Source organism: Babesia bigemina (genome assembly GCF_000981445.1).
Source record: "Babesia bigemina genome assembly Bbig001, chromosome : III".
NCBI classification, from domain to species: domain Eukaryota; phylum Apicomplexa; class Aconoidasida; order Piroplasmida; family Babesiidae; genus Babesia; species Babesia bigemina.
The window spans coordinates 2,408,727-2,433,537 of NC_027218.1; the positions used below are offsets into that span (position 1 = coordinate 2,408,727).

General features: G+C 46.5%; 9 protein-coding genes across 9 annotated transcripts; 2 read left to right on the forward strand and 7 right to left on the reverse strand.

Annotated features, from left to right (window-relative positions):
* Nucleotides 1-138: 138 nt before the first annotated feature.
* Nucleotides 139-695, reverse strand: BBBOND_0309640 (hypothetical protein; the record flags this gene model as incomplete). The annotated part of the gene is made up of 2 exons (XM_012913793.1): nucleotides 139-279; nucleotides 324-695. 2 exons carry the CDS (start codon nucleotides 693-695, stop codon nucleotides 139-141), a joined length of 513 nt encoding a protein of 170 aa, XP_012769247.1.
* Nucleotides 696-1,228: 533 nt separating this feature from the next.
* On the reverse strand, nucleotides 1,229-1,559 carry BBBOND_0309650 (hypothetical protein; the record flags this gene model as incomplete). The annotated part of the gene is given in 2 exon segments (XM_012913794.1): nucleotides 1,229-1,501; nucleotides 1,521-1,559. 2 exon segments carry the CDS (start codon nucleotides 1,557-1,559, stop codon nucleotides 1,229-1,231), a joined length of 312 nt encoding a protein of 103 aa, XP_012769248.1.
* Nucleotides 1,560-2,178: 619 nt separating this feature from the next.
* BBBOND_0309660 (RIBOSOME BINDING PROTEIN-1, putative) lies at nucleotides 2,179-6,318 on the reverse strand (the record flags this gene model as incomplete). Its single annotated transcript, XM_012913795.1, has 1 exon — nucleotides 2,179-6,318. One exon carries the CDS (start codon nucleotides 6,316-6,318, stop codon nucleotides 2,179-2,181), a length of 4,140 nt encoding a protein of 1,379 aa, XP_012769249.1.
* A 1,211-nt stretch (nucleotides 6,319-7,529) lies between these two features.
* On the reverse strand, nucleotides 7,530-12,539 carry BBBOND_0309670 (hypothetical protein; the record flags this gene model as incomplete). Its single annotated transcript, XM_012913796.1, has 1 exon — nucleotides 7,530-12,539. The coding sequence occupies one exon, from the start codon at nucleotides 12,537-12,539 to the stop codon at nucleotides 7,530-7,532; it is 5,010 nt and encodes a 1,669-aa protein (XP_012769250.1).
* A 2,152-nt stretch (nucleotides 12,540-14,691) lies between these two features.
* Nucleotides 14,692-15,325, forward strand: BBBOND_0309680 (hypothetical protein; the record flags this gene model as incomplete). The annotated part of the gene is made up of 3 exons (XM_012913797.1): nucleotides 14,692-14,741; nucleotides 14,817-14,900; nucleotides 14,986-15,325. 3 exons carry the CDS (start codon nucleotides 14,692-14,694, stop codon nucleotides 15,323-15,325), a joined length of 474 nt encoding a protein of 157 aa, XP_012769251.1.
* A 1,776-nt stretch (nucleotides 15,326-17,101) lies between these two features.
* BBBOND_0309690 (hypothetical protein) lies at nucleotides 17,102-18,007 on the reverse strand (the record flags this gene model as incomplete). The annotated part of the gene is made up of 1 exon (XM_012913798.1): nucleotides 17,102-18,007. One exon carries the CDS (start codon nucleotides 18,005-18,007, stop codon nucleotides 17,102-17,104), a length of 906 nt encoding a protein of 301 aa, XP_012769252.1.
* A 286-nt stretch (nucleotides 18,008-18,293) lies between these two features.
* On the reverse strand, nucleotides 18,294-18,752 carry BBBOND_0309700 (hypothetical protein; the record flags this gene model as incomplete). The annotated part of the gene is made up of 4 exons (XM_012913799.1): nucleotides 18,294-18,406; nucleotides 18,449-18,543; nucleotides 18,625-18,680; nucleotides 18,711-18,752. 4 exons carry the CDS (start codon nucleotides 18,750-18,752, stop codon nucleotides 18,294-18,296), a joined length of 306 nt encoding a protein of 101 aa, XP_012769253.1.
* A 2,716-nt stretch (nucleotides 18,753-21,468) lies between these two features.
* BBBOND_0309710 (hypothetical protein) lies at nucleotides 21,469-21,894 on the forward strand (the record flags this gene model as incomplete). The annotated part of the gene is made up of 1 exon (XM_012913800.1): nucleotides 21,469-21,894. One exon carries the CDS (start codon nucleotides 21,469-21,471, stop codon nucleotides 21,892-21,894), a length of 426 nt encoding a protein of 141 aa, XP_012769254.1.
* Nucleotides 21,895-22,231: 337 nt separating this feature from the next.
* On the reverse strand, nucleotides 22,232-24,490 carry BBBOND_0309720 (hypothetical protein; the record flags this gene model as incomplete). The annotated part of the gene is made up of 1 exon (XM_012913801.1): nucleotides 22,232-24,490. One exon carries the CDS (start codon nucleotides 24,488-24,490, stop codon nucleotides 22,232-22,234), a length of 2,259 nt encoding a protein of 752 aa, XP_012769255.1.
* Nucleotides 24,491-24,811: the final 321 nt, after the last annotated feature.

Below are 24,811 nucleotides of genomic sequence, written 5' to 3' on the forward strand. Positions count from 1 at the left end.
TCTAAATTTAAAATGTTTCGTGAAGATTCATATAATGGCTACTCACTACGTAGACAGCGTCAGTCTGTTTGTATTTAGATATTTTTACAGCTTATATGCGATACGTGATTAGTAGAATGCTCAGAATCCAGCGAAGTCCTAGATTATGTACAATAAACTCTCATCCACACCGCTTAACACCTTGAGGACATCTGAACCACGCATATCGGCGCGGAATTCCGACCCTTTGTAGCCAACAACCTTCAATATGTCGTCCAAACGTACCTTGCAATTTAGCATCTGCCACACTCTGGTTTTAGCACTGCGTGCAAACCGCAAATAACGTGGGCCTGCGTATAGCATTGGCGCAATTCCAACAAGGACTTTTGCGCAACCTTCCGGATATTTCGAACATGATTCATCCCATGTTGCTTTTGAGCTGTACGTAGATGTATATTTATCAGTGCTCTTGATATTTGTAAAAAATTCTCACAGCCATTCACAATTCTACGCGGATCCTTTGTGATGTGGCTGCGACCACGGAGATAGATTCGCACTACGTTCTTATAATCGCTTTTGCGTGCCTGTTCCAAGGTCTTGGCAAATTGTTTGGGGTCTTCGGCCATACGAGTGTTAAATCTTTTCAGCAGTTCTTTAACCAACCACGGATACTTAAGCTCATCTTGCTCCAGGAATCTTAGTAACAAATTTTGCATTCTCGATAGACGGGTACATTTTGAAGCCAACAGGATGCTCTGAGAGCACCTTGTGAACTGCGGTACCCATAGCAGCCAAGTTGCTTTTAGCATCATCCCCCTTCACGGCTACCAACCAGTCAATACCTCCTTGACGTTGCGAGAAGCTTCAGTCAACGAATGGTAGACCATTTTCGTAGAGGCTCCTAACCCTATATAGTTGCTATGCCTGTAAGGATTTTGTGTTTATCTATAGGCCGGTGTGCAAACAGCTTTGCCCTTATAGTGTTCTCTCATCGTACAGTGTGCTATGTGGCTACGTGCCTTGGGCCGGTTTTCGATTTTGCAGGGCTAACGCCTCACGCTGAAACCGGTTGCGGGATCCACGTCGGTCCATTGCCGGACGTCACTGGTGCCATCCATGCGGGCATCCATCCAGTTTGGGCTTGAGGGTCTTCTACGGAATCGTACACTTACCTTGGTTTCACGTCCCTCATCGCTATTTTATGTGTGTCTTGGATCACTACTCTTGGTAAGTGGTTATTCATCTGATCCTATATGCCCAGGTCCCGTCTGTACTTGCTGTGCTCCTTTGTCACTATTCCCTCCCACGTCATAACGTAGGGGATAACCCTGATCTTGGTTTGCTGGTTAAACTGTCGCGCCTTGAGGTCCTCGATAAGGTCTTCATACTTCTGCTTCTTGAACTTATCCGTATCCACTGGGTTGTATTGATTGGTGATTCCTATCTCCACGATGGTGATGGTGTTCTTTCGCCGATCCGCCAGGATGATGTCTGGCCTGTTGTATTCCTTAGTCTTCTGAGTCTTGACCGTCTTGTCGTACGCGATCGTTTCCTTTTCCCATAATATCGCCTTTTATCATCTTCAACATTACCGTCTGCCCCAGTCTCCCAATTGGCGCCGCTCCCTGTCTCCTCCCACATGTCCTTACGTTGCCGACTCATCAGATCCTCTCGCTATGTTCGCCCATTCTCCCTCATCTTTTTACGCTACTGTAACTTCCTCTTACGAATATCCTCCTTGCCTCTCCCAACCCATTCTACCCCTTCACTTCATTCTCTTCCTTGCCTCCCTGCTCACCTCTCTCCATACATTGCCCCTTTCCCGTCTGATTCTTTTCGTTGGCCTACTTGTCACTCAACTTATCGCTCGGTCATCGTTGCCGCTCAGTCACCTTGCAATTCGCCTGCGTCTCTGGTCATACATTTAACATTGCTTATCGTCTGTAACATTGTGGTTGTCCACCGGAATAGGACGGATGGCGTCTAATTCGCAGCATGCCACATCCGTGTACATCAATGTAGTTATGCACACGTTACTAACCGATGCTCTAAAAACTACATTTTTATTAATTTGTGCAATTACTTTTTCTATATGTTGTGTCTACACGACTGGGCACCTGTGGCCGCAACTAAGATCATGAAAATACTAAACTAATTTTTAGGCGATGTGAAACATTGTTATACGTGCTATATTCGTAGTTATTTAAGCTGGTCGATGAGATCATTGGGATCATCGTCGAAGTAATCGGCGTCGTAGAGTGAGAGCATCTTCCTGCTATTAGTGAGCAGCGCCTTGACGTCGATGAGGTGTGAAGCCTTGGACCTGATGAAGTGAGAACAGAGATACAGGACGTCCAGGCGGTACAGTATCGTGTAAGACATGAAGAGAATTGCGCCTGACCACAATGCCATGAGCGTGTAGATGAATGGCCCTCGGACTCTGTAAAGGAACTCATCCATGCAGGTGATGAGCATTGCAATAGGCTTGCCGTCGACCACGGTCCTCAGCTTTACGATTATATCTGAACATGTGAGTGGCCACTGTAATTTACCCTCCGGTGGCATGAACCCGTGTGTGTAGAGGAGAGGCATGGCAGCGGAACACTGATGGAATGATTTAGGTTCGGAACATGTATGCGTCTTGAAATCATATCGCAGTCGTTCAAGTGACTCCCACAGTCTGTCCGGCAGGTACACCGCCCAGCTGAGGTAGGTGTGGGCGAAAGTCGGAGAGTACAGGGAGTACGCCCGGTAGGTAATGGGCGAGCAATATTGTGGGCAATTGGCCGAGTCACTGCAGCAGCCAACAAGTGTGGACAGCGTATTGGAATGGTCATTTCCGTGATTGTGCTTGGAGTTGAGAGTCTCGTAGCCCCGGATGCCCTGAACTGCTTGGAGGTCGGAGTCACCAAGTTGGTCCCAGTTGGGGCAGTTGGCATGTGACTTGGTGATGGCAGTGCCTAGTGAAGAAAGTGCCTTTGAAGCATAATCGTGCAACTCGATACCGAAATGATGGAAGTACGACACAAGCTCCCCGGTGGTGCGCGGCGTCCGCCTGGTGAGGCAGTTGAGGTAGGAGGACAGGGTCAGCAAGGGGTCCTCACCGCCGCAGGTAGGAGACAGGATGGTTGAAATGACACTGCCCTGCTTCGATATCTTAGGCAAATCTCTCCTCTTGAATCCCATCCTGACCCTGCTCTTGAGGCACAGATTGCACGGGTCGAAGAGGTGCGTCTTGAAGTCGGAGTCCCAGCCGTCAGTCAGGAACGCCTGGAGGGGAGATGGCATCTTGGCCTCACTGCCGTACTCACAATTCTTCCAACCGCCTCGAGACTCATTTCTAGAACACTGCGACTTCAGGAATTGCAACTGGTAGTGGCAGGCATAGGCGTAGTCACGCAGCTGGCAGAGGAGACAGGAGGGGTCGGACGAATAATGCAGCTGACTATATACTGATTTGAAGTCGAAAGTAGAGAAGGCTTTAAAATCATTGTAGTACTTAATCCGTGTGATTATGTTTGCCGAGTAGAGGCACGCCTCTGCAAGGGTATTGGTGACACGGGAAGCAGTCAGCTGGTTGGGATACCCGGTGACATCGATGGCAAATGAAGGCCACGAGGAGTCTTTATTAATATCATCCAAAACTCCACCAACATGCTTCTGAATAAAACCAATGTACCCTAATTCGACAACGCCGACCATCCAATAGAGCATTTCACGGACAGTATTGGGAGAAGGCATATTGTCAGAATCTGGGGGAGAAGTAGTTGAATGCCTGGTAGAGGTGGATGAAGGGTCAACATACCAGGGGTTGAGGCATTGGGGAATATACACTTCACCAGTACCTCCTTCGTTGGGTGATTCATGGAAATCAAAATGTTCAAACGGCATATCGACATCACGAAGGTCTAATGAGTTCGACAAAACTGAAGCTTCTTGTAACTTATCCAGGTCAGAAGCTATATCCGATTGTGGAGATGCTTTGCCAAGTGTATGGGAAACAGTCAAAGGATCTTTAGGAGGGTTAATGCCGTTGCGGTATCGTGATCTCTCAATATGATCACTGATTAGCGCATCGGCACTTGAATTATAAGCATCCTCACTAGATATCAATTTAGGCTTCAAAATTTCCACTTCTAATTTAGGCAAATCCTGACCTTGACCACTACCGGGAGCAAGGCTACCAGATGCAGCAGATTGCCGGCTCGAATCCTTTGCTGCCTGAGTGAGCACAGCCTGGGAAGATACTGTATGCTGTGAACCCAAAGAAGCATTCTGTAAACCCCCACCTAGCACCGCAGCTTGAGCAGTGAGCTTAGGGCTTCCAGTAGGACTGGCGGGAGGGGTTGGAAAAGACGCTGGCGACGATTGAAGTGTAGGCTGAGGCGATTGTATCCCCTGTGCATCTGAACCTTGAGACGACGCAGAAGCAACCATACTAGTAGGCCCTGTCTGGCCTGGATCACCATTAGACCCCGGTGCGCCTGGAGCACCACCTGCACCATGGCCACCAGGTGACGAGCTTGAAGGTTTAACACCTGGAGCTTGAGGTAAAGCAGGCGCTTGAGCTGGAGGATCACTGCCCTGCAAACTCTTACCTGCGTCATCTGGCGGACCAGCGTGGCCCTGGGGTCCTTTACCATCTTCAGGAGGAACGTTAGAACCAAGTGATGTATGCGACATTCCAGGCTGGTGTTCACTTTGACCATTGTTTTGATTTGAAGATCCCACTGACGCAGCATCCGCCAAATCGTCCTCCTCATCATCATCATCAGATGCTGCCTCCGCTTTCTTGCCCTGGTTCTGTGCTCCCTCTGCTTTCTTGCCCTGGTTCTGTGCTCCCTCCGCCTTCTTACCCTGGTTCTGTGCTCCCTCCGCTTTCTTGCCCTGGTTGGGAGATCCCTCTGCTTTCTTACCCTGGTTCTGTGCTCCCTCCGCTTTCTTGCCCTGGTTCTGTGCTCCCTCCGCTTTCTTGCCCTGGTTCTGTGCTCCCTCCGCTTTCTTGCCCTGGTTCTGTGCTCCCTCCGCCTTCTTACCCTGGTTCTGTGCTCCCTCCGCTTTCTTGCCCTGGTTGGGAGATCCCTCAACTCCAAGATCATCACTCACACCTAACTCCTCTAACACCACAACCTCATCCTCCTCGTCATCTGCTTCAAGATCCGCCGTCTTGACATGGTTATGGTCTTTACATGACACACCCTTCAAAATATTTACCGTCTTATCCAGTTCTCTACCGTATTCACTGAGAATCTCTACTACCCCTTTCCATTTCTGATCCAAAACCTGAGACCTGTAGCTCTCCGTACCGAAGTCGTGGCTATCAAATATAAAACCATATGGGAAAAAATGCTTGTTGAAATAATCACCAGCATTTGTATAGCGATTTGCCTTAATCTCTTTCAGACTTGACCCCACTCTATCCAAATTCTCTCTAAGCCACCTCGTCATCCTTTTAGCGAACTTTTCTTTGTTAAGATCATCAACTGCTGGCGAATGACCAGTGTTGGAGAGGACACCAGCATTGAAAATTCTTTCGAGTGACACTCTAAGTTCGGCGCAATGCGTTTTCAATTTTTCCCACTCGATGCAGTTTCTGTACTCGTTGATATACCCATCCAGAGCATTTTCTACCTTTCTATCTTTGTCATCGTCCACAATCTCGCAAAATGTTTTGAGCAATGCAAGAGCGTTCGCCGTGTTGGAAGCCTGTGAGCCAGCGTTGGTCAAAGCCGATGTGACAAGTACGTCACTAAAGAAATTTGTATGTAACTCGCCCAGTAACTTTGGGAGGTCATCAACCATCTCCGTACCGTAGGTATAGCCACCATCACTACCTTCTTTCAACCTGCCTTTTTCGAATCCACCAGAAATGACACCATACTTAACGAAGGACGTATCAATAAGATATGTATCAATCTTACTGACACCAGATGTAGACATTGCAACCATTCCAATCGTTTGATCCGCCCAGTCCCCTCCGCCTACCGCAACGAACCTCTTATCCACATGATATTGCAAGAAGTACACGACGGAGAGCAATTTGGGAATGCAAGCGAGTAGGGTAAATAATACCACACTAGGTGTGTTCGCCATATAATTAGTAGGCTGCGCATTCTTGCACAATTTATCATAGAAGTGTGACACTTGAAAAAGCAATCGCGACAGTGCGGTTTTTATGTTCTGTGAATCTGAATTCTTAGAATAATAGATTCTAAGACGCCGAGCCAGTTCCTCGGCCACCTGACCTTGCATATGTTCGTCATTTTTCAACCACTCCAGGAACTGGAGACACTGCTTAAGATTGTTAAGCGCAGGAATCTTACTTGTTATCTTCGCCATCTCGTCCACTTCCAATCATCCACCACTCTACTCTCACAAATCAGCGCAGCCAACTCCCATAATGTGTGAACCGAAAGCGACTAAACTCCTGACATCCCTACACTGAGCACTCACTACGTCCACTCATTGACAGTATAGCCAGACGGCAAAGTGGGATGAGCAAAAATGCCACAACCAGCATCGTCAGACTAAAACCAACCACTACAAATGCCGTAAACGAAGACATTTATTTGTCTACTCAACCCTTCGAAACACGTGGACGAACGGTGAAATCAGGCGAACATCCCACCTACCCGGAGTGAGGCAGGCAGCCAATCCAGGTTTTCAGAACAACAGGAGTAAAATCGGCGTAGCAGCACGTATAACGAACGATAGCAGAAACCATATCTGGATGCAGAATCGAAGAAGGGGTAAGTCCCCTAACCTGGTATCACGACCCCGCCAAGCACCCTCCCCTCGGTGTTCCGTCACCTTTCGGTCGGCCGACAAAAAATCGTACCGGCAGTGACACGACATCCGCGCGCCTCGCACCACAGAAGAAACGCTTTTTGACGAAGAATTAAAATTTTATTTTGGTCGGAGTGTATTCGGTCAACTAGTATTAGAGTTGCCCGGCCACGACTCCACCCACCGTAAGCCACATCACCCAACCACGTTCCACCATGGGCCATGATGAAGGTGCGACATCAACTGTTCACGTGATATACAGCACATCATTGCGATGCTGTTCATTTCCAGAAAGGCGCCTGCGATGCCAGGCATATACGTCATCCCTCAGACGTCACGCCGGAAAATGTCACTGCTGTACCTAGCATAGAGCTTTCTACTATGCCAACACAATCCAAAGCATCACAAACATTATACCCATCTATCTAAGCTGCGAACCAGAGCCTCAGCTGGAGCAGGCATTAACTGGATACATGGATGGTCACTCACGCAGCTGCGGTACACTAACAGATGAGATGACGCGGTAACATCTCACAAGTAATGCAAACTAAGTGCGGAACAAATACTGTAATGCACACACTAAACGCTGTGCCAATTCCCTGATTAGGTATTACGCCAGACATTAAATTAGGCGGTGGGTTGTTGGTTAGGTGGCTGGGTGAGCTAGGCAGTGGTATAATGATAGTTGTGAGTAACATTAACGTGATGACTGGTTAGAAGGTTGCGATATAAGGCATCTGTGAATATCACACGTGCAGATGCGATTAGGCTTGCAGGTACGATATCTTGGCAAGTTTGCCGACACGTGCTGCAGCGAGTAGTGACTGGGCAGCAATTTTGTAAGAGGCTGGCGACCTGAGGTGTGATTTGATGTGGAGCGTGTCTAGGCGTCCGATCAAGACGTAGAACAGGTAGAGAAGAGACAGCGACCAGAGGGCTACAACTGTCCAGATGAATGGCGTCCGAATAGTGAACATCAATGTGTCTATGGCATGCAAGAAATTTCCCAGCACCTGGGAATTCAAGATGTTTTTCAGCACATTAGAAAAATCTTGGCACTTAATCTGGCTTTTGTTTGCGGCATCGGCATACGTCAAGCCATATTTATAAAGTATTGAGGAAACCGGTTGGCAGTGGACGATGGAGCTACATCCACATGAAGTGGTGCCGTGTTTGCCTTTTGTGCAACTCTCACTGTGGAGGCATGGTGAGCAACGGGAGTCGGCACATGAGACATCACTAAATGCCTTCTGCAATTGTTTAAAGAAATCCACGAGTTGGGGGCAAACGTGGACTAACCATGACAAATAACTTTTGGCATGCTTCGGAGCGAACGCGCCGTATGCAGCTGAGTTTATAGGTCGGATGATATAACCGCAATCCTGCTCACCACACCCAACTAAATAACTCATGTCGGAAATACGGGTTATATCATGCAGGAAGTGAGATGGAGATTCATACAGACTGCGGCATTGATTTATGAACTGCTTAGCGTCCTCGTATTTACAGGACACAGTCTTTTCGATAGTGTTGCTAAGTGCTTGTTCTATTGAATTTGACGGCTTTTTATATTCAGTCATCGGAGTCCACGGTTGTACAAGTTGGTAATAGAAGGCGAATACATCAGGGAATGTCTGCGGAGGACGACCAACGAAGCATGCCAGTGAAGCGTAAAGTTTGGTGAGTACGCCTCGATCGCCGCATAGTTTGTCAAGCACGGAACATAGGTCCTTACCAGTACGCGTACTACAGGAGAATGTCCTAAAGCCTAGGGGTGTCAAGCAAGGCATCTTAGGTGAACTGGACGAGCACGTGGAACATTTGGAAGTGCAGCCAACAGACTGCAATTGGTGAGGCAAGTGTCCGAGGAGACAGTCGGTCAGGTAGGACATCAGAGGAGATGTACGTTGGCAATCAGGTGTCTGATCAGAATGTTCCTTACACTGCCAACTTGACGTACCGGCGTTTTTGCCGTAATGGCAGTCGCGCCAACCTAAGTTCTTAACACCGAGTTTACATTGCCAATATAAAAATTGCAAGACAGGGCACAATTTGCGGAGCACGTCTAATAGCATATCAAAGCACGCTGCAGCATCGGAAGGATAGTGCAACTCAAGAGAGTTCCCGAGATATTGGCACGCATAAAGGGTGTCTGCGTCGCCATATCCCACGATACTGGTAAGCATATCGTAGGCAGGAGTGTAAATTGACGGTAGTTCAGATGTGAATATATCCGATAATATATTTCGCAGTATAACATCAGTTTCAGAGTCGAATTGTTTTTGGAGGTACTTCGTAAGTTTCTCCTTTACTGGGTTATGCTGCAGGCCACTGAGCCATGCAAGCATCTGGAATGCGTTAAGCGGATGTTTAGCGGAAGAGAAAGTCCCTAAGTGGGAAATGCGCAAGTAATATTTGATTATGTCGGCGAAGTCGTCCAGAGAGGCGAGAATATCATAACTGGGCTGTGACGTGACCTGAGTGTTAGACTTAAATAGATCAACGATGCTATTGCCATTAAAACCCTTCTTGTGATTTAACTCGCCGTATTCCGCATTGCTGGGAAGGCCAGGATCGTAACCGTTTTTGCTAAAGAAGAGGCTGCTAAGGCTATAATTGTAATTCGAACTATACATTTTGTAGTCTTTCCACGTACTTTTTGTTTTCTCAACTTCTCTTTTATATTTGAATAAACTCTTGAGCATTATGTCTATCGTGGTCAAGAATACCGTAGCACATTTCGTGCCTTGCAGAGATGTTTCAGTTGACTTTATATCGGACCAGTCGACATTGGGAACGCTGTCGTATGCCGACACGTATGCGTTTTTGAGCTCATTGTGAAACCCTTGCAGGCCGTTTTTCAGAATCTCAAGCAACTTATTTCTCTCATCGTTGTATGACTCAGGGCGTATGCTCTGCAGAAGAGTATTAACTGCTGCCAGGTCATCTACAAATTTCTTATTGTAATTAGAAAGGCCATTGAGGAGAGTGTTAAGCGTAGCATCTATCTCGGTGAGCTTATGAATAGGAATTATGTCACGCTTCGTTTTGAGACTGTGGAAAATACCATTGAAGAAGTTACCGACACCAGAGGCGAATGTCGCCAGTTTAGCGTGCTGTGGCAAGTCATTTTTCAAATTAGCAGAGCTCACATGCGTTTCCATCTCTTTCATGAACCCTTTGAACTCCGTCTTGAGGTCAATATCGATTCTCTCTGGCAAATTCAACAGCTCACCTTGCACTTTAGTGGCAAACGCATCTAGCAAGCCTTTCATAGATGACACGTAGTTCTTTTGCGCCTGGGATGTGAGTTTTGCGATTGCGAAAGATATTTGTTCGTCAACTTGTTTTTGAAGTTGTTGTACGGTTGAGGTGCATAACGTGTCAGCTTCACCAGCAAATTCTTCGGACAACTTTAGGGCACCATCTGCAAACCTCTTCTGCAGCTCGGTAAATCGATCACGAATCTTTTTAAGTTGCGTGTTTATAGTATCGTTTGCCAATGTTCCCAGATGCTGTTTGGAGTACTTCACTCCGTTCTTAATTGCCTCGCATAGCTCAGTAAGGTGGTGGTACACAAGGTTGCCCTGGGTTTCGAGTGCAGCTTTCGCCGCTTGGGCCTGTTGGGCAATGCTATCCTGTAGCTGGCTAATAGTATTCAGATCAGTATCAACGATTCTGTTGACAGCTTCTTGCATCTCTGAGATGCTCCCTGCGACGACGGCAATAATGAGGCCTAAGAGCTGCCGTTTGACACCGTCAATGGTTTCGTTGCTAAGTGTCTCTTTAATTACTTTGGGAATATTGGTGGTGATGTTGGATTGTAAAATGTTTTCCCATTCCTGCTGCGCATTGTGAAGATGGTTCAAGACCTTTTCTACTTTTGCGCCAGGACCGCTGTCGTCGTAGTCTAACGCTGCACTATCAAGCCATTTTCCCACGCCCTTTGCCGTCCACAGGTCAGTCTCTTGCAAAGCTTGAAGACCTTTCCAATTACCACTCCTGGGAGCACTTTCTGTAGCCGCATCCAACCCCTGCTTTAAATCTTTCCAAATACCATCAATCGCAATTCCCAACTGTCTATTTGTTTCCTGTCTGAGCTCTCGGATTGACTGGCTGAAATCCCAATTACCACCGTTACCCGTATTAAAATTTTCAAAGTCTTCCGGCATCGTAGTCGTAACCTTCTCTTCAAGGCCTTGCAGTTTCTCGATAACGCATCCTTCTTCTTGTCCATCACCTGCTTTCCCCTTAATCTTGGCGACAACTACATCGAATTGCCTTTTCGCTGTTTCGAATTTCCCATGCAGCTCCCCGGCTTGTTTCTCAACCTCCTTGGCCGCTTTGGCAATTGCACTCTTATTATTATTTTTTTTATCTTCAGGATCACCAACCTCATTTTCAATAACGGCAACTTGCCTGTTTGCCTCTTCTATAACTTCCAACGCCTTCTCCATCCAATCCTCCAAGGTTTTAATATACTTTCCCAAGGATTTATATACTTCAACAAGTTCACTCTGAATTTCTTGGACCTTCTTTTTTAAGTCCTCGACTAGCTGTTTTACAATCTCGCTAATATTATTACTAATCTGCGTCTTAACATCTTCAAGTGTCGTCGTAATATTATTCGTCATTGAACTCAAGTTACTCCTCTCAATTTTGGTCATCTTTTCAAGGCGCTTTTTCTCGTGCCTTATGTTCGTTCTAGCCTTGTTAACTTTCTCACGTATTGATTCATTTAAATATGTGATTGCTTTATGTATGCGTTCTACGCTATCCATATTTCTGTTGAAAGTGTCAGTGTTTTTGTTACATGCGTCCAACTGCTTATTCACTTCCGTAACGGCTGTATTGACAAAGTCCTGCGAAACGCTATTTTTCAAAATTATTTTCACCTGTTCTGTAAGCGTTGTCATCTCCTTCTGAAGCCCTCTTATCGGATCGGAGACTTTTTTATTGCTATGCTCCACTTCCCTATTATACAACTTCACCTGCCTTGCCACCTCATCAATAATCTCCTTAAAACCCGAATGCCCTAAGCACAATTTGGGGTGAATTTTATTTTCAACAAGTTGTTTCAACACTCTTCTACCAACATCGTAGGATTGATTCTGATAAACATCTCTAAGCAGACCATACAAAAACGCCATCACCCCGTCACACAGCCTGTCCAGGTCGGAGTACACAATGCCAGTGCCGTCGTAGCCTTTAGATTTCGGGTCAAAGCCTAGAAGCTTCTCTAATCCGTCCGTGAGGTTTTCCAAAATATGTTTTGCAGGAATATCCTTCTGTTCTTTATTAGCTACTTTGCCAACAAAGGCTTCCAGTTTAGTTTGGAGATTTCCAAGAGTCTTCTGCCGATCCTCAATATCCCTCAAAATTTTCTGTTTAGCTGGGTCACGGTAATGTTCATTGTGATATTTATTCCTACAGTCTGCTATAGTACCCATAAGGCGCTTTACCTCAGCATCTTTTGAAACATCTCGAAGTGGTTCTGCATCCTTAATTTCCTTCTTACGGTTCTCAAGTAGCGTCTGGTAATGCTGACAATTGGTTTCAGTTGCAGAATATTGGAAAGGGCAAACAAGTTTATCATGCTCAGCTTCCAGACTCTTAGTAGACTTTGTAATAGCTTCGGCTATCAACGTCTTCAAAGATTTGGCTAACCCATCAAGGCCATTCTTGTCAGTGCCACTCCCATGTCTCACCTGGATCAGCCAGTCAATTGATTCCCGGAGGTTTTCTGGGCAATCCGTCAGCTTCTTCGGCACCATGGTTCGAGAGTAGTAAACCAAGTAATTATCAAATTCAAGCAATACACCAAAATTTCGAAGTTACAGACCCTCTATCCCGCTCTGAAAATGCGATAAGCACTGGACAGCTGGCTAACTCTTCTGCCACTTCTCCAAACTACATTACATAAGCATCTACCCGATTGAGGGCGTATTTGAATATCACGACCAAGCTAGCATCCACCTCTCTCACCGATTCCTAACCGCCAGTACCCAGACAGCTCGATGTTATTGTCCACTTCGGAGGTGGCGTGAAACCTCCAAATTGCATTTCAATCTTCAAAGATGCAACGCAATGGTTGAATCCTGTACGACGTGCTCATTAATATTCGCATCGGTTTCTCTCCAACTCCTTTGCAATTACTGGCCTGCCCCACCACATCCATCGACCAACAATATTGGGACTAAGGCCTTCCTGAGATGCTAGAGGGAATTAAATCTATGATTTTTGTGAATTCGACATGGTATAAATGAGCATAGAAAGTGGTAATGGAAACCGCGCTCCCTCTGCAGCCTCCGCAAGACATGGACGAATCGATCCGTTATCGATGAGGAGGCGATATTAATATGACGTATACAAAATCCAACAATGAAGAATACTGAAGATGATGTGAGATGAGAAGCAATAGTCTTGATTAAGAATAGTAAGGAGTAGGCAGATTACCATGATAACGATGCATTGGGTAGGAACTCAAGAATGAGAGGACTACTCAAGCTAATTAGCCAATATGACTCATGTAAGACGGGTGGAAGAACACAAGTATCGTCTCAATATCCTGATCGCCAACCAAGAAAACCTAGTGGAAAGGGAGAGTCGCGGAATTGAATCATGAATATTTAATAGAGAAGCTGAAACTGCCACCATTCAACTAGCATACGAATATCAAGTTAATCTACTACCTAATGAGTTATATGAATCGCAAATGATTACTCGGTCGACTAGACTCCTGCTCATACAGAAAGGATGCCGCCGAAGACTCTTTTAAACAGTGCGACGTGATATCCTCCACCTAGTTTAATAGGGCCTATATCATGAGGTATTAATGGTTGCAGAGAGAGGTGCAATGCGAACGTAGCCACACGTCTAACACCGTACAACCTAAAACTAACCTAATCTCATTGTTCATTACGGCAATTGCAATATCTACAGTCTTTGCATGTCACAGCTCTTGATAATCCGTATAAGTGATGATAATCCCTTTATACACGGTGACTGTTAATTATTTGTCATGATGTATTTCCTCTGCAATTCTAGGTAGTATAATGAGGAGTTGTAATAATGCCATTTGTATATGACATCATAATGTATATAACCTACAATGCTTTTCAAAAGTAACTAGCATCGATATAGGATTATTGTTCGCGTATTTTATGAACTCCACCAATGTTATCGAGCCACTGTCTTGTAGGTGCCATGCCACCTTGAAACATGAGAGTTTATTTACTCTTCGAATACTTAATCCCTTTACCATATGTCTAAAGCACAATATCGGATATTATACCAAGCCGCCGCTTGTTATATTGATATTACAGAGGTGCCACATTACGGGAATAACCGTACTCAGTTATAACTTACACCTTGATGGGATGGGTAATCACGAAAGCACAATCCTGTGACCAGCATCCGTTAAGGCACTTAGATGCTGGAAATGCACAAAACAATGGGCGTTGGTAAACTAAGTTTTACAGCGCTCAGCTCCACACTGGCTGTGAACCCGTTACGAATGCTATGTGAAGCAGAAATTAGGAAGGCGTGGGTCCGTGTGAACACCACTAATTCACCAAGTAGGAGTCTTATATATGTGGTTACATGTGAACAAACAGATTTCGCTGGTCAGCTGAAGCGAGAGGTGGATGTCACTACTCCACTCCCACGTGAGCCAGTAACGGATAGGGCAGTCAGGGATATATTATTGCCTGTATGAAACTAACATGTCGTATTGATGACTAAAATGATGCATTACTGCGTGGTTACTTTTGAAACCTCAAAGACATTGGTCCAGTGATCTGTGGGGAAAGGCACGAAGTATACATGTAAATCTCATGGGAGTAGTATCTATGCTGCAACAGACCCGGCTGTGATATCCAGGGCGGTGCGTTGCATGACGGCCACCCGGTTGGCTGCGGGACGCCGATGGAAGACGGTCAGTGTCCCTGGCTGCGGTGCGTGTTGATGAGTGGTAGGTGAGTGCTTCCGTAGGTGCGTGCTCACGAGAGTAGGTTGGTGAGTGCTTGCTTAAGTGATTGATGTGTTTGCAGGTTGAGGGGACTGGGAGTGGAGCGGGAAGATGAGCTATACTCCACCTTGTACGTGTGGCACAAATTGTACAGATTCTTCGGAGTGTAGGTGCTGCTCCTGGTGTTGTAAAGTATGTAATGGTAGAAGTTCCCGTTGTCTTTCATGTTTGAAGTTCTATAATTTTCGCAGAGTAAGCGGATCAGGTTACAAATGTGATCCTTCGGCATGTGAGAAACAATGTAAGCAGTGTAGCAACCCCAGATGTCAATGTGAATGCCCCTGTTGTAAAAGTAGAAATGGAGGCATAAGCACTCCTGACTGCAGTAGCCATTCCCCCGGTGCCGCCTCTTCCCGCAGTCAACAGCAAACCCTCACTCTACCATATTCCACCAGCCCCTCTGACTCACAATCTTCTTCCCCCGCCCCTTACATCATCGCCGCCGTCGCCCTCATCATCGTCGTCATCTGCGCCATGGTCTACTTCCGCATCCGGCCGTTCCACAGGGTGCGGTATCTACTGCGCAGCTGATCACAATAACCTATCTGGCAACAGACATCTAATGTTATAGACACAGTAATGATTGCGTTGATGAGCAGTCACATGAGCAGCGAGGTGACTACTTCACTCTCCCTACTCCGCCATCGCCGCCGTCATCGTTGCCATCATCGTCGCCATCATCCTGCTCGACCTGTGCATCTTCCGCTTCCCGGTTAGCCGCAACATCCGCGATTTCCTCGTCCGCAAGATACCCTTCTGCATCGCGTTCTACAGCTGATCTCAGCAATTAAGTAGAGCAGAAATCGTAATTCAAATCCCACTGATCACCTAACTGGCAACTGGCATCTAACGTTCTAGACAGTAATGATTGCGTTGATGGTCAATCACATGAGCAGCGAGGTGACCATTTTTCCCCGCCCCTCACATCATCGCCGCCGTCGCCCTCACCATCCTCGCCGTTTGCGTCATGAGCTACTTCCGCATCCAGCCGTTCCACAGGGTCCGCGATTTCTGCGTCCGCAAAATGAACGGTTCACATCGCAATCATTAATCTACTCCGATTTTAATGATCGCCCGTAGATCACAGTAGTATGCATCGACAGAGCACTACTTGCATAATAACGTATTGTTAAATGCTTTACAATCATTCATTATCTGGAAATCGGTGAGACGATCAGAAATTATGAGAACATAGCATCCTATGCGCATTGGGACACTGAATGAGATTAAGCAAGGTGACCTCATTAACATTTACATCTTACGTTTTTTCTGACTCAAATTACGATTGTGCTTTGTGTTTTTATACGGCAATATCGCTGTTGTGCCTCGCAACCTCACTCAACAGAGGACTGCCAATGCCAGTCAACTTATTACTTTCCGTTTACAAATCATTAAGGAGCTGAGTAATACTTCTGTCATATTTTTAACAGTGCCGTCGTCACAAGCCTACTTTACATCCAATCTATAGAGGGGTCACACGACACCTTACAACCCATCGATTGAGTGTTTCACTTCCTAGAAAGAGTGGCTCTGCAGCGATGCCTGGGCAGTTTTGTTAGTAGCTTGCATATCTGTTAAACGCGTCTCTGTTATTCGAGCCGCGCATAATGAGGCAGATAAGCGACGCCAACATTGCCGTTTGTGAGATTTGAAAATCTGACTATGTGGGAGGGATGGATGACACCCATGGGAATTACTGTGACCTAACATCAACTAAGACAGTATGCGTGAAAGTGTGTTAGTGTATGCAGTAAAGCACAGAGCTGATGCTTTGTCGTGTGTTGTCGATCTTATTGTCATACATGCTTACAGGAACATAGTGATATGGGTGTGTACGGCTTAGGTCCAGAGGGCTACAAGGTTACGAGCACTTTTCAAATTAACTTCGAAATACATTACATATGACTAATACCGCAATGTAAATTGATGAACGCCAATACTTTGATGTGGAATTAGACAGGTACACAGAAGCGCTATGTGGGCTGGGCGTGGGTGAGGATGTTAGGGGAAACAACAAGGCCTACCGATCACTATGATGGATGCTTGGCGTACATTGGCACACATTGTCAGTATCAATACATGTAGGCTGCCATGAACATGGTGCGTGAGAGAGCGGGTACGACGGCGCCATCGGGTACATCAACTTCAGCCATTGACCAACCTAGGGCAATATTGCGACTCATGCGAGCAAACTTCGTGAGGATAAGGCGGTGACGAAATAGCATTAGCGTGTGTTGATACTACTCATCTGACATAGCTACTGCGTTGTGAAAATAACATCTATTGCGATATTGAGGTCTACGCGTTCTACTCCAAGCCAGCGTATGCCCTCGGACGGAAGGCGGAGTAGCGGTCAACGTTTGTCTCCTCGGGAGTTATGTTACCGACGAGATTAATCGGGGATTTGCCGGGGTGCCTAGGAGAACTGGGAAATGCGGCGCGTATTTTGGTCATAATCGCGTGGTACTTCTCGGGAAGCATAAACCTAAAAATAAGGAATGCTGACACAGTGATAACCAAGGGAATAGCTATGGTGCAGCAGCGTGTAAAGTTATCTTGGCCGCATAGTTTGCCGCAGTACGTGCATTTAATGACGCAATTGCCGTCGGGCTGCAGTTCGCCACGGAGCCAATTGCAGTTGTTGTCAGTACAGTCCTTGCCTGGGTGGGGTCTTCCATCGCACGGGATTACATTTTCAGTATTGCGCTTGTATACAGCGCCGTATGTGCCGTCTTTGCCGTATATGTCGTATTTGACGTGGCCTATACATTCAGTAGTCTTTGGATTTTTGTCTCCGCATCTACCAATTACGTAGCCGTTGCAAGGGCCTCCAGAACAATTACTAGGATCACACCAGCTACAGCAGCTGCAAATTACGCCGTTACATTTCGTTCCGCAACTACAAAAATAACATATACATTTATCACTATCTTTGCATCTTATGATGCATCGCTTGCAATCAATTTTATTCTTTTCTTGACACTTGCCATCTTTGCCGCTTGCATAACAATCTTCCTTACAACCACAGCGGGGAGTACAACATTTGCATGTTCCAGGTTGTTTTACCCCCTTGCATTTAACTTCGCAGCCCTTACATCCGGGGGGGCAATGCGCCTCGCACTTCGTACATTTGTCATCAGAGCAGAGCTCTTCATTGCCCTGACATGAAACTGGTTTGCATCCACACTGGTTATCTCCCTGCCCCTCCACCATCCTCCCCCGACTCCACTAAAACGCCACCCAGGGCAAGAGACTATATATTTCAAAGTCCCGCCATATTTGAAAAAGCAGTATAACACGAAACTTATGTCCACACATGCACGGCGCTGTGCATCCAGCTGCGCATGCAAACTTGGACCGCAATCTCAGAGCGGTGACACCAACGACGTTGACAACCACTACATGCTTTGACGAGGCTACTTAACAATATGATGGCGATAACATAAAGATTAATAATATTTTGTTCGATCATGTTGATCACATCTCCACACAACTTACGTCATGCCACCTTACCATCACCTACGCTCTGGTACTTACATGGCAGCATGTGGCTGCGCATCTCATTGAAGCCACCTTTGAAGCCATTAAACTTGCTGAGACATCTCCATATTACTAGTCAACTGTAATACAGAGCCCCACGTAATTTATACAAACGCTTCTTGTACTCCAAACGTGTGAAATAATGGGCAGTGTTCGTAAGTGCCAATTTAGCATCTCCTCCAACTGATGGCACTTCAAAACCTTTGCTACTGTCACAATGATCACATCAAACAGATGGCTACAATTATCGACAATTGGTGTTACGTATATATCGGTTGGTTGATTCTTACTCGCTTTCCACATAGTCGTTTGTCTCCCTCACCTGTACATTAACCTTTAACAATCGCTAAAAAGGGTCTTTAGTGTTGTAACATACTTCCAATGTTCCACCCACACCATCGATATTAGACGCCAACATGCTTCCCCAACCCGACTCAAGATGTACCCAATGAGGAGTGCACAACAAAGAGTGATTTGCTTACATAATTCCTCACAACGTGAGGCGGCTCCTTCATGCCTATCTACATAGTTATCGATACAGCAAAGATTTGGTGTCGTCTAATGTTAGCTTAAGTTTTAAGAGACTTAATTCACATCCAACCTGCATTACTCTATGGGGGAACTGCATTGATATTTTATTAATGGTATCGCCATAACACAGCTTAAGTCACTGTCAAAATATGTATCACAATTGCTATGTCGACGACAGACATCACGTTTATGGATACTGTTATAATTCATACCTTAATGGTGGTGGTGCGTAGATTGCCTGCACGTCAACCTTTGCTGTGGTTAGTTTAATTGCAATACATATGGCAAACTCAATATCCAACGTTGAGTTATTATAGCTTACATATTATAACTGCTTTATAAAGTTGTGTCCAACTGAAGCTGCCCATCAACTGGATCTAACACAGCCAGATATCGGCGCTTACTAAGCGATGGAAGATTTAACAACATGAGACATAAAATAGCATGGAATAACGAACTGCAAATCTGTGGTGATGTACTGGCGTTCCAGTCCGTTTTCACGACCCGGTGTCAAACCTTAGTGGGTACAAATTCATGCTTTGCTGCCATTGCCGTTGTCACGTACACGTTTGAGTAGACGTAATAGCAAGTTGATTTTTGAAGACAGTGAATGCCAGTAGGTGCCCTGAATGCTAAATTGGCAGCTGGTGATAGTTTGTAAGGTCATCGCAACAATGCTCTGTTTTCCGCCATCGCATCTCGACTGTGTTGATTGCTCTGGGGGCCCCTAAAATCACCGCTGCGCGTATTACTTCAACCATTAATGCTCATTCACCCATTCCTCGCTAGTATTGTAGACACAGTCCATGATGTGGTCCGTGGTGTAAGCAAGACGTAGAAGTTGGTGATGTGAGAAGACATTCGGAGCACGAATAAGTACATGATTTATATTAACCTTCTCTAAGTGAACAAATGGGACAAATGTTTCAACCCGAAGTGTGAGGTGATAAAGATGTTCCCATTGGTCAACAAGGCATTGAAACAGCCCATGAATGTCAACGATCAGCGAGCTAATTAAGATTGTAAGCTCTAAGAATATAGGCGGCTATGGCAACGTGTCAATAGTCGTCATTCACAACTAGTACGTGACTTAATGGTCTCGTTATGTGTGTCATTTATCAAAATTTTCTATGCCACATCATTTTTACTCAGTGCCACTCACAGGTTATGGCTGGGCATGCCGGAGTGCGTTTAAATACGCAATTTTTATCATAAATATATATAAGTGGCATGTCATACAGAATGAGCAGCATTCTAATCTATTGGGCACTGCAGGGCATGTGGCGGATCTATGCAAACAAATGTCCCATGCATCCGCAACACAAAATGGTTAGGAACATATCCACTTCTCCACAATGCTAGATTGCCAAAACAGTCAACAGACACAGTGACTTATGACTATACTGCAGCAGCTATTGTAATGAATCACAAATTGCCACTACCGTCTGGTTACATTGTTTAGTGCGGCGCTGGGCTGTTTAAGTGAGCTGATGGGAAGATGACAAAGGAGTGTGGATGCACAAAAGGAAGGTGTGCTACTGAATATGCTCGATGCTGTACGGAAACAAATTGCCAGAGTGATGGATGCAAATGCAATCATTGTACATGTGTGACTGGCAACAAGGAGAAATGTTGGCAAACACATTGTGAGTGCTGCCCATGCTGTTGTGAAGGATGTAACGGTAAAGGTACAAAGTGTGAAACATGTAGCACCAAACAGAAAACCTCATCTAGCAGGTATAATTGTAAAAATTGGCTCACCTGTCGATGCCATTGGTGTATAGTTCGCTTATGCGTGTTATTTGGCACTCTTGCATTTTTGGCCCTCTTAGCCATAGTGTTCTACATATATCCGGACAAAGCTCAGAAACTGAGGCTTGGAGTAATGAATGCATTTAGTAATGACTCACAGCCGTCCGCCTCATACTTAACTGCTGCATCCATCGATCGCTTATAGCCTCACTTATCAAACAACTTAGGAAATAATGAAATCAACGTCTACATTGTTTTATTGAATCTCTCAATAATGAATGTCATCTGAGTTGTTAAGGTCTTTGACGTCATTCGATGGTGGCAATAGACAGAGGAGTCAGGCAATTGCTATTTAACGGCAACAACGAAAAATCGCAATTTCACCTAAGGTCTCGACTCATTTGATGAATGCCAAGGTATCATGTTACAGATTGTGTGTGTGTCTGCATGATGTGTAGTGTCATGATTATGGGCTACACATTTTGTGATGCCAATGGACAATCTGAGACGATGTACAGTTTAAAGCGTGGTTAGAAGACATTTATGCGCAAAATTGTAGCCATTGCTAACATTGTAACGCCACACCTCAGGCAAAGTAGACAGCCAGTAGCGCACCCATGGCGTTGCACAAAATAAATGATGCGTGGAGCGTACTCTGCGTTTGTGAATCCCACACATTTGAGTTTTACGTTATTCTCTCACAGCTATGAATTAAACTCCTCAATGCCAGTGTTGGTCGTAAATGTGTAACGTGTACCAGCGTTGCGTGATCTTGGAGCGCAGGGCGGCGTGGCTCGTGTTGCTTCTTGACGCGACGTTTGGGAAACAAAAGGAAGCATCGCCGGGTTGCAATGAAGACTTGCGCCTCTGAAGATTGGAAGGGCAAGGTAGATCCGTTGCAAACTTGTCTATGTAATGTTGATGTACATGAAAATCATTACAGCATAGAAGAGAGGAGATGTGATGAAGATTGTGGAGGCTGTGGCTTTATATGCGCATGTAGATGTTGTAAACCTCGCCAACGTGGAATATATGGAGGCCTAGCCACGGGTGCAGTCGTAGTCGCGGTTACGATTGGTATAGTAATCTATTACGTTGTAACGCATCACATTGCATCTCTCAAGGCAGTTGGTAACTATGTGTCTAATAAACTATGGGGACCTAGAAAACTAAGATTTATTCCCAGGTCGGAGTTGGACCTCCCCAAAAGTACGCATATTCCCGAAAGCATGGACATTGATCCCTACTCCTTCTTCCCGTCCAAGGATCTCATGTAGCTTAATGGGCTACGTGGAGTTGTGATAACGCAATGTCTGTCATTTCACGGGAGCAGCGCTCAGCACCATGTCATGTTGTGCCACGGGATTATGGAGGCACCATCCACAACGGTGTCCAATATATTCCGGAAATCGCAAACCTTCACTCCAACGCATGGCAACATCACGCGGGCCATACAAGAGTGTATTCGTGCTGTAGCCGAAAGCAAATTACCAGCGTTACACAGAAACGAGTAGCAAGCAATTCTATACACAGGCTCAGCGCAGAGCAGTTGGAAAAACACATATCAAGCATTGAATGCAGTACAAACATATTAAAAACAACCGCACAGTCGCTTCATTTATTACATGCGTCTATCTGTTGATTGACGTATCGTATGACCCCGTCGAAAGTCGGTTGCGGGCCGAAGGTGAGCACTGTGCTATAGTCGTCGAACTTCGACACACCAACGTGGATAGCTTCTGGCGCCAAATGTGTCAAAGTCTTGGCCCACTCCGCAACTTCGTCGTAGGTAACCCTTTTCGTGCCGTACTTGGTCATAAACTCCGCCAGCCACTCGATGCGCAACACCGGCGGCGATGTGTCCGCGATTGAGAGGTCCACAAGAGCGTTCACGAAACGACGAACATCCTTCCAGTATGACACATCATGCTCTTTTGGCTTGACACTGTTGGCACTCTCAGTGGCGAGACGCTTAGCGCTCTCCCTAATGCGGCGCATACCTGGTGTGTCGAGCAGCTCCGTGTCCATGGGCAACATGGGTGTCTCTCGCATCCTCTTAGTGGAGAGGCCCACGTAACGTGTCGAGTCGCTCTCGTAATGACTGTTGAAGGACTTGTTTGACGCACTGTCGGGTGAACGGAGCATGCAACTTGTGGTAAAGTGCTCGTTCTCATGTGGCCGCCGATTGGTGCTGAGCAATGCCGTCGATCGCGTCGGGTTAGTTTCAGCGCATTGTGACATCCTTGAAGCGGATCGCGAAGGTGTTGACATGGGAGCAAGCATAGCGTTATCCGTCACGAGACTTCCGCACTGCTTCGTTGGCAGGGCCGCCATCGGAATAGGCAGGGCCATTTCTGGAACAAACCCATCACACGACCCCCTTCCCTGCACGTGTTCCGCCTCACAGCGTGCCAACCACGCACACATGATGCTCTTGAATGCTAAGCACGTACTTTCGAAGTCGCTGTTCGACGAGCATACTTTCCCGTCCTGCCGGTGGATTCTCACTTGTACGTCGCTGACCAAATCCCCGCGACACTCCTCGTATTCGTTTTTATACCGCCTTCGCACCGACTCACTTATACGGACCCACTTCAGCGTTACTAGGTTTGGCGCCATCCAGGCCATCTGCCTAAGTTGATCCATCGTGAAGGCTTTCCTCGACATCCGCTGCACCATGAGTTGCACCACCTTGAAGTAGGGGCGATCACTGCGCATTGACGACCTCCTGATAAATGTGCACATGTTTTTGAAGTGCTTGTAGAGAGTGCCCATTTGCGCCCCCATTTTGGCTTCGGAGAACATATCCTTCGGCACCCTTGCGTATGCCATGGGATTTACCTCCTCCTTTCGCATGTCTTCAAGTCTTGCGCCTCCGAAGGCGTCGAGGTCGGTGGCATACCCAGTTCCAAACATGGCCTGAACGTATCTGTTGGGTGTGCTTGACGCATGAACCCCGGTTGAGCGACCCGGTGTGCTTATAGGACTCGCGTTGTTCCACTGTGTGTATGACGAGCATAAGGATGCGGGCTGCGTCGAGTCATATACGCAGTCAGATTGCGATGTTGACAGCATCGTGTTGAAGCTGCGTATTGGTGTCTGGGTCGCCAGCATGTCGTCGTCGTCCAGGTCGCCGCCAACAAACCCATTTGCTCTATCTTCTAATCTGTCAGTCCAACAGCGTGATGATCCGAGTACCTTCAATGACCGTTCCACCTCTTCGTCGTCGGGATATTTGCGCATCTTGGCGCTCCGCACCGAGTTCGCCAGAATTGGGTTCTTCACCAAATCGTCACTCACGTTCACATACGTGTCGTTGTCATTCCTTCCTATAGTACGCATTAACAAGTGACGCGAGTCTGTTTCCCGCTTCTTCCACCTTGACGGTGTCCTCACCGATGTGCCTCGAAATGGCGTTACCTCCGAGGACATGCATTCGTTTTTGTTCGCTACTTCGCCGAATAACGTTCCCGAATCGGATTCCGCGTTGGAAACATCCAAACGGGATGAATTAGACAACAGTTGTTGCCTCCACTGGACGCGCTCTCTCATGGACATTGTAGGCGATCTACTACTCGCCTCCTCAATGCCAGGAAGCGGCACAGATGGCGAAGCGTACTTGCTCCGCAACTTAGGAGTGCCCAGTTTAACGTCAACTGCATGTGGCGGCATTATAAAATCTTCCGCCGTAAATTCCTCAAATGTGCCTTCACCTCGGGGTCCGCACAGCGGCGTTGTAGGTTGGTCGAGTTGCTCCGTGGATGCGATAACTTCGTCCACGGCGTCGCGCACACACTTCGTTGCGTCTTCTTCGATGTGAAAGGAGGTTTGACCCTCCGCGAGGAACGCGTTGGGTGGCAACAGACACTCCATGGTCCTCGCTCAGGTACACCGCTGCACGTGCAACCTTTGTTGCCCTTAGACAACGCGTAATACGACACACACTCTAATTATTTTGTCCCGCAGCACGTCTTGAAGCGGAAGGAGCCTGTCTAGTTAGGCGAATCCAGCCAACGTACAGGCGGCTCGGCTGACGGTATGGCAGAGCCCTTCCAACAAGTTAACAGACCATTACTCCTCATCAGTTGAATAACGTGTAATATTTAGCGTTGGAATCCATATAAAACGGCCGAGCTTCCCGCACATTACAACGTCAGAGTCCCCATAGCTCCGTTGGCACGCTGTACTAGACAC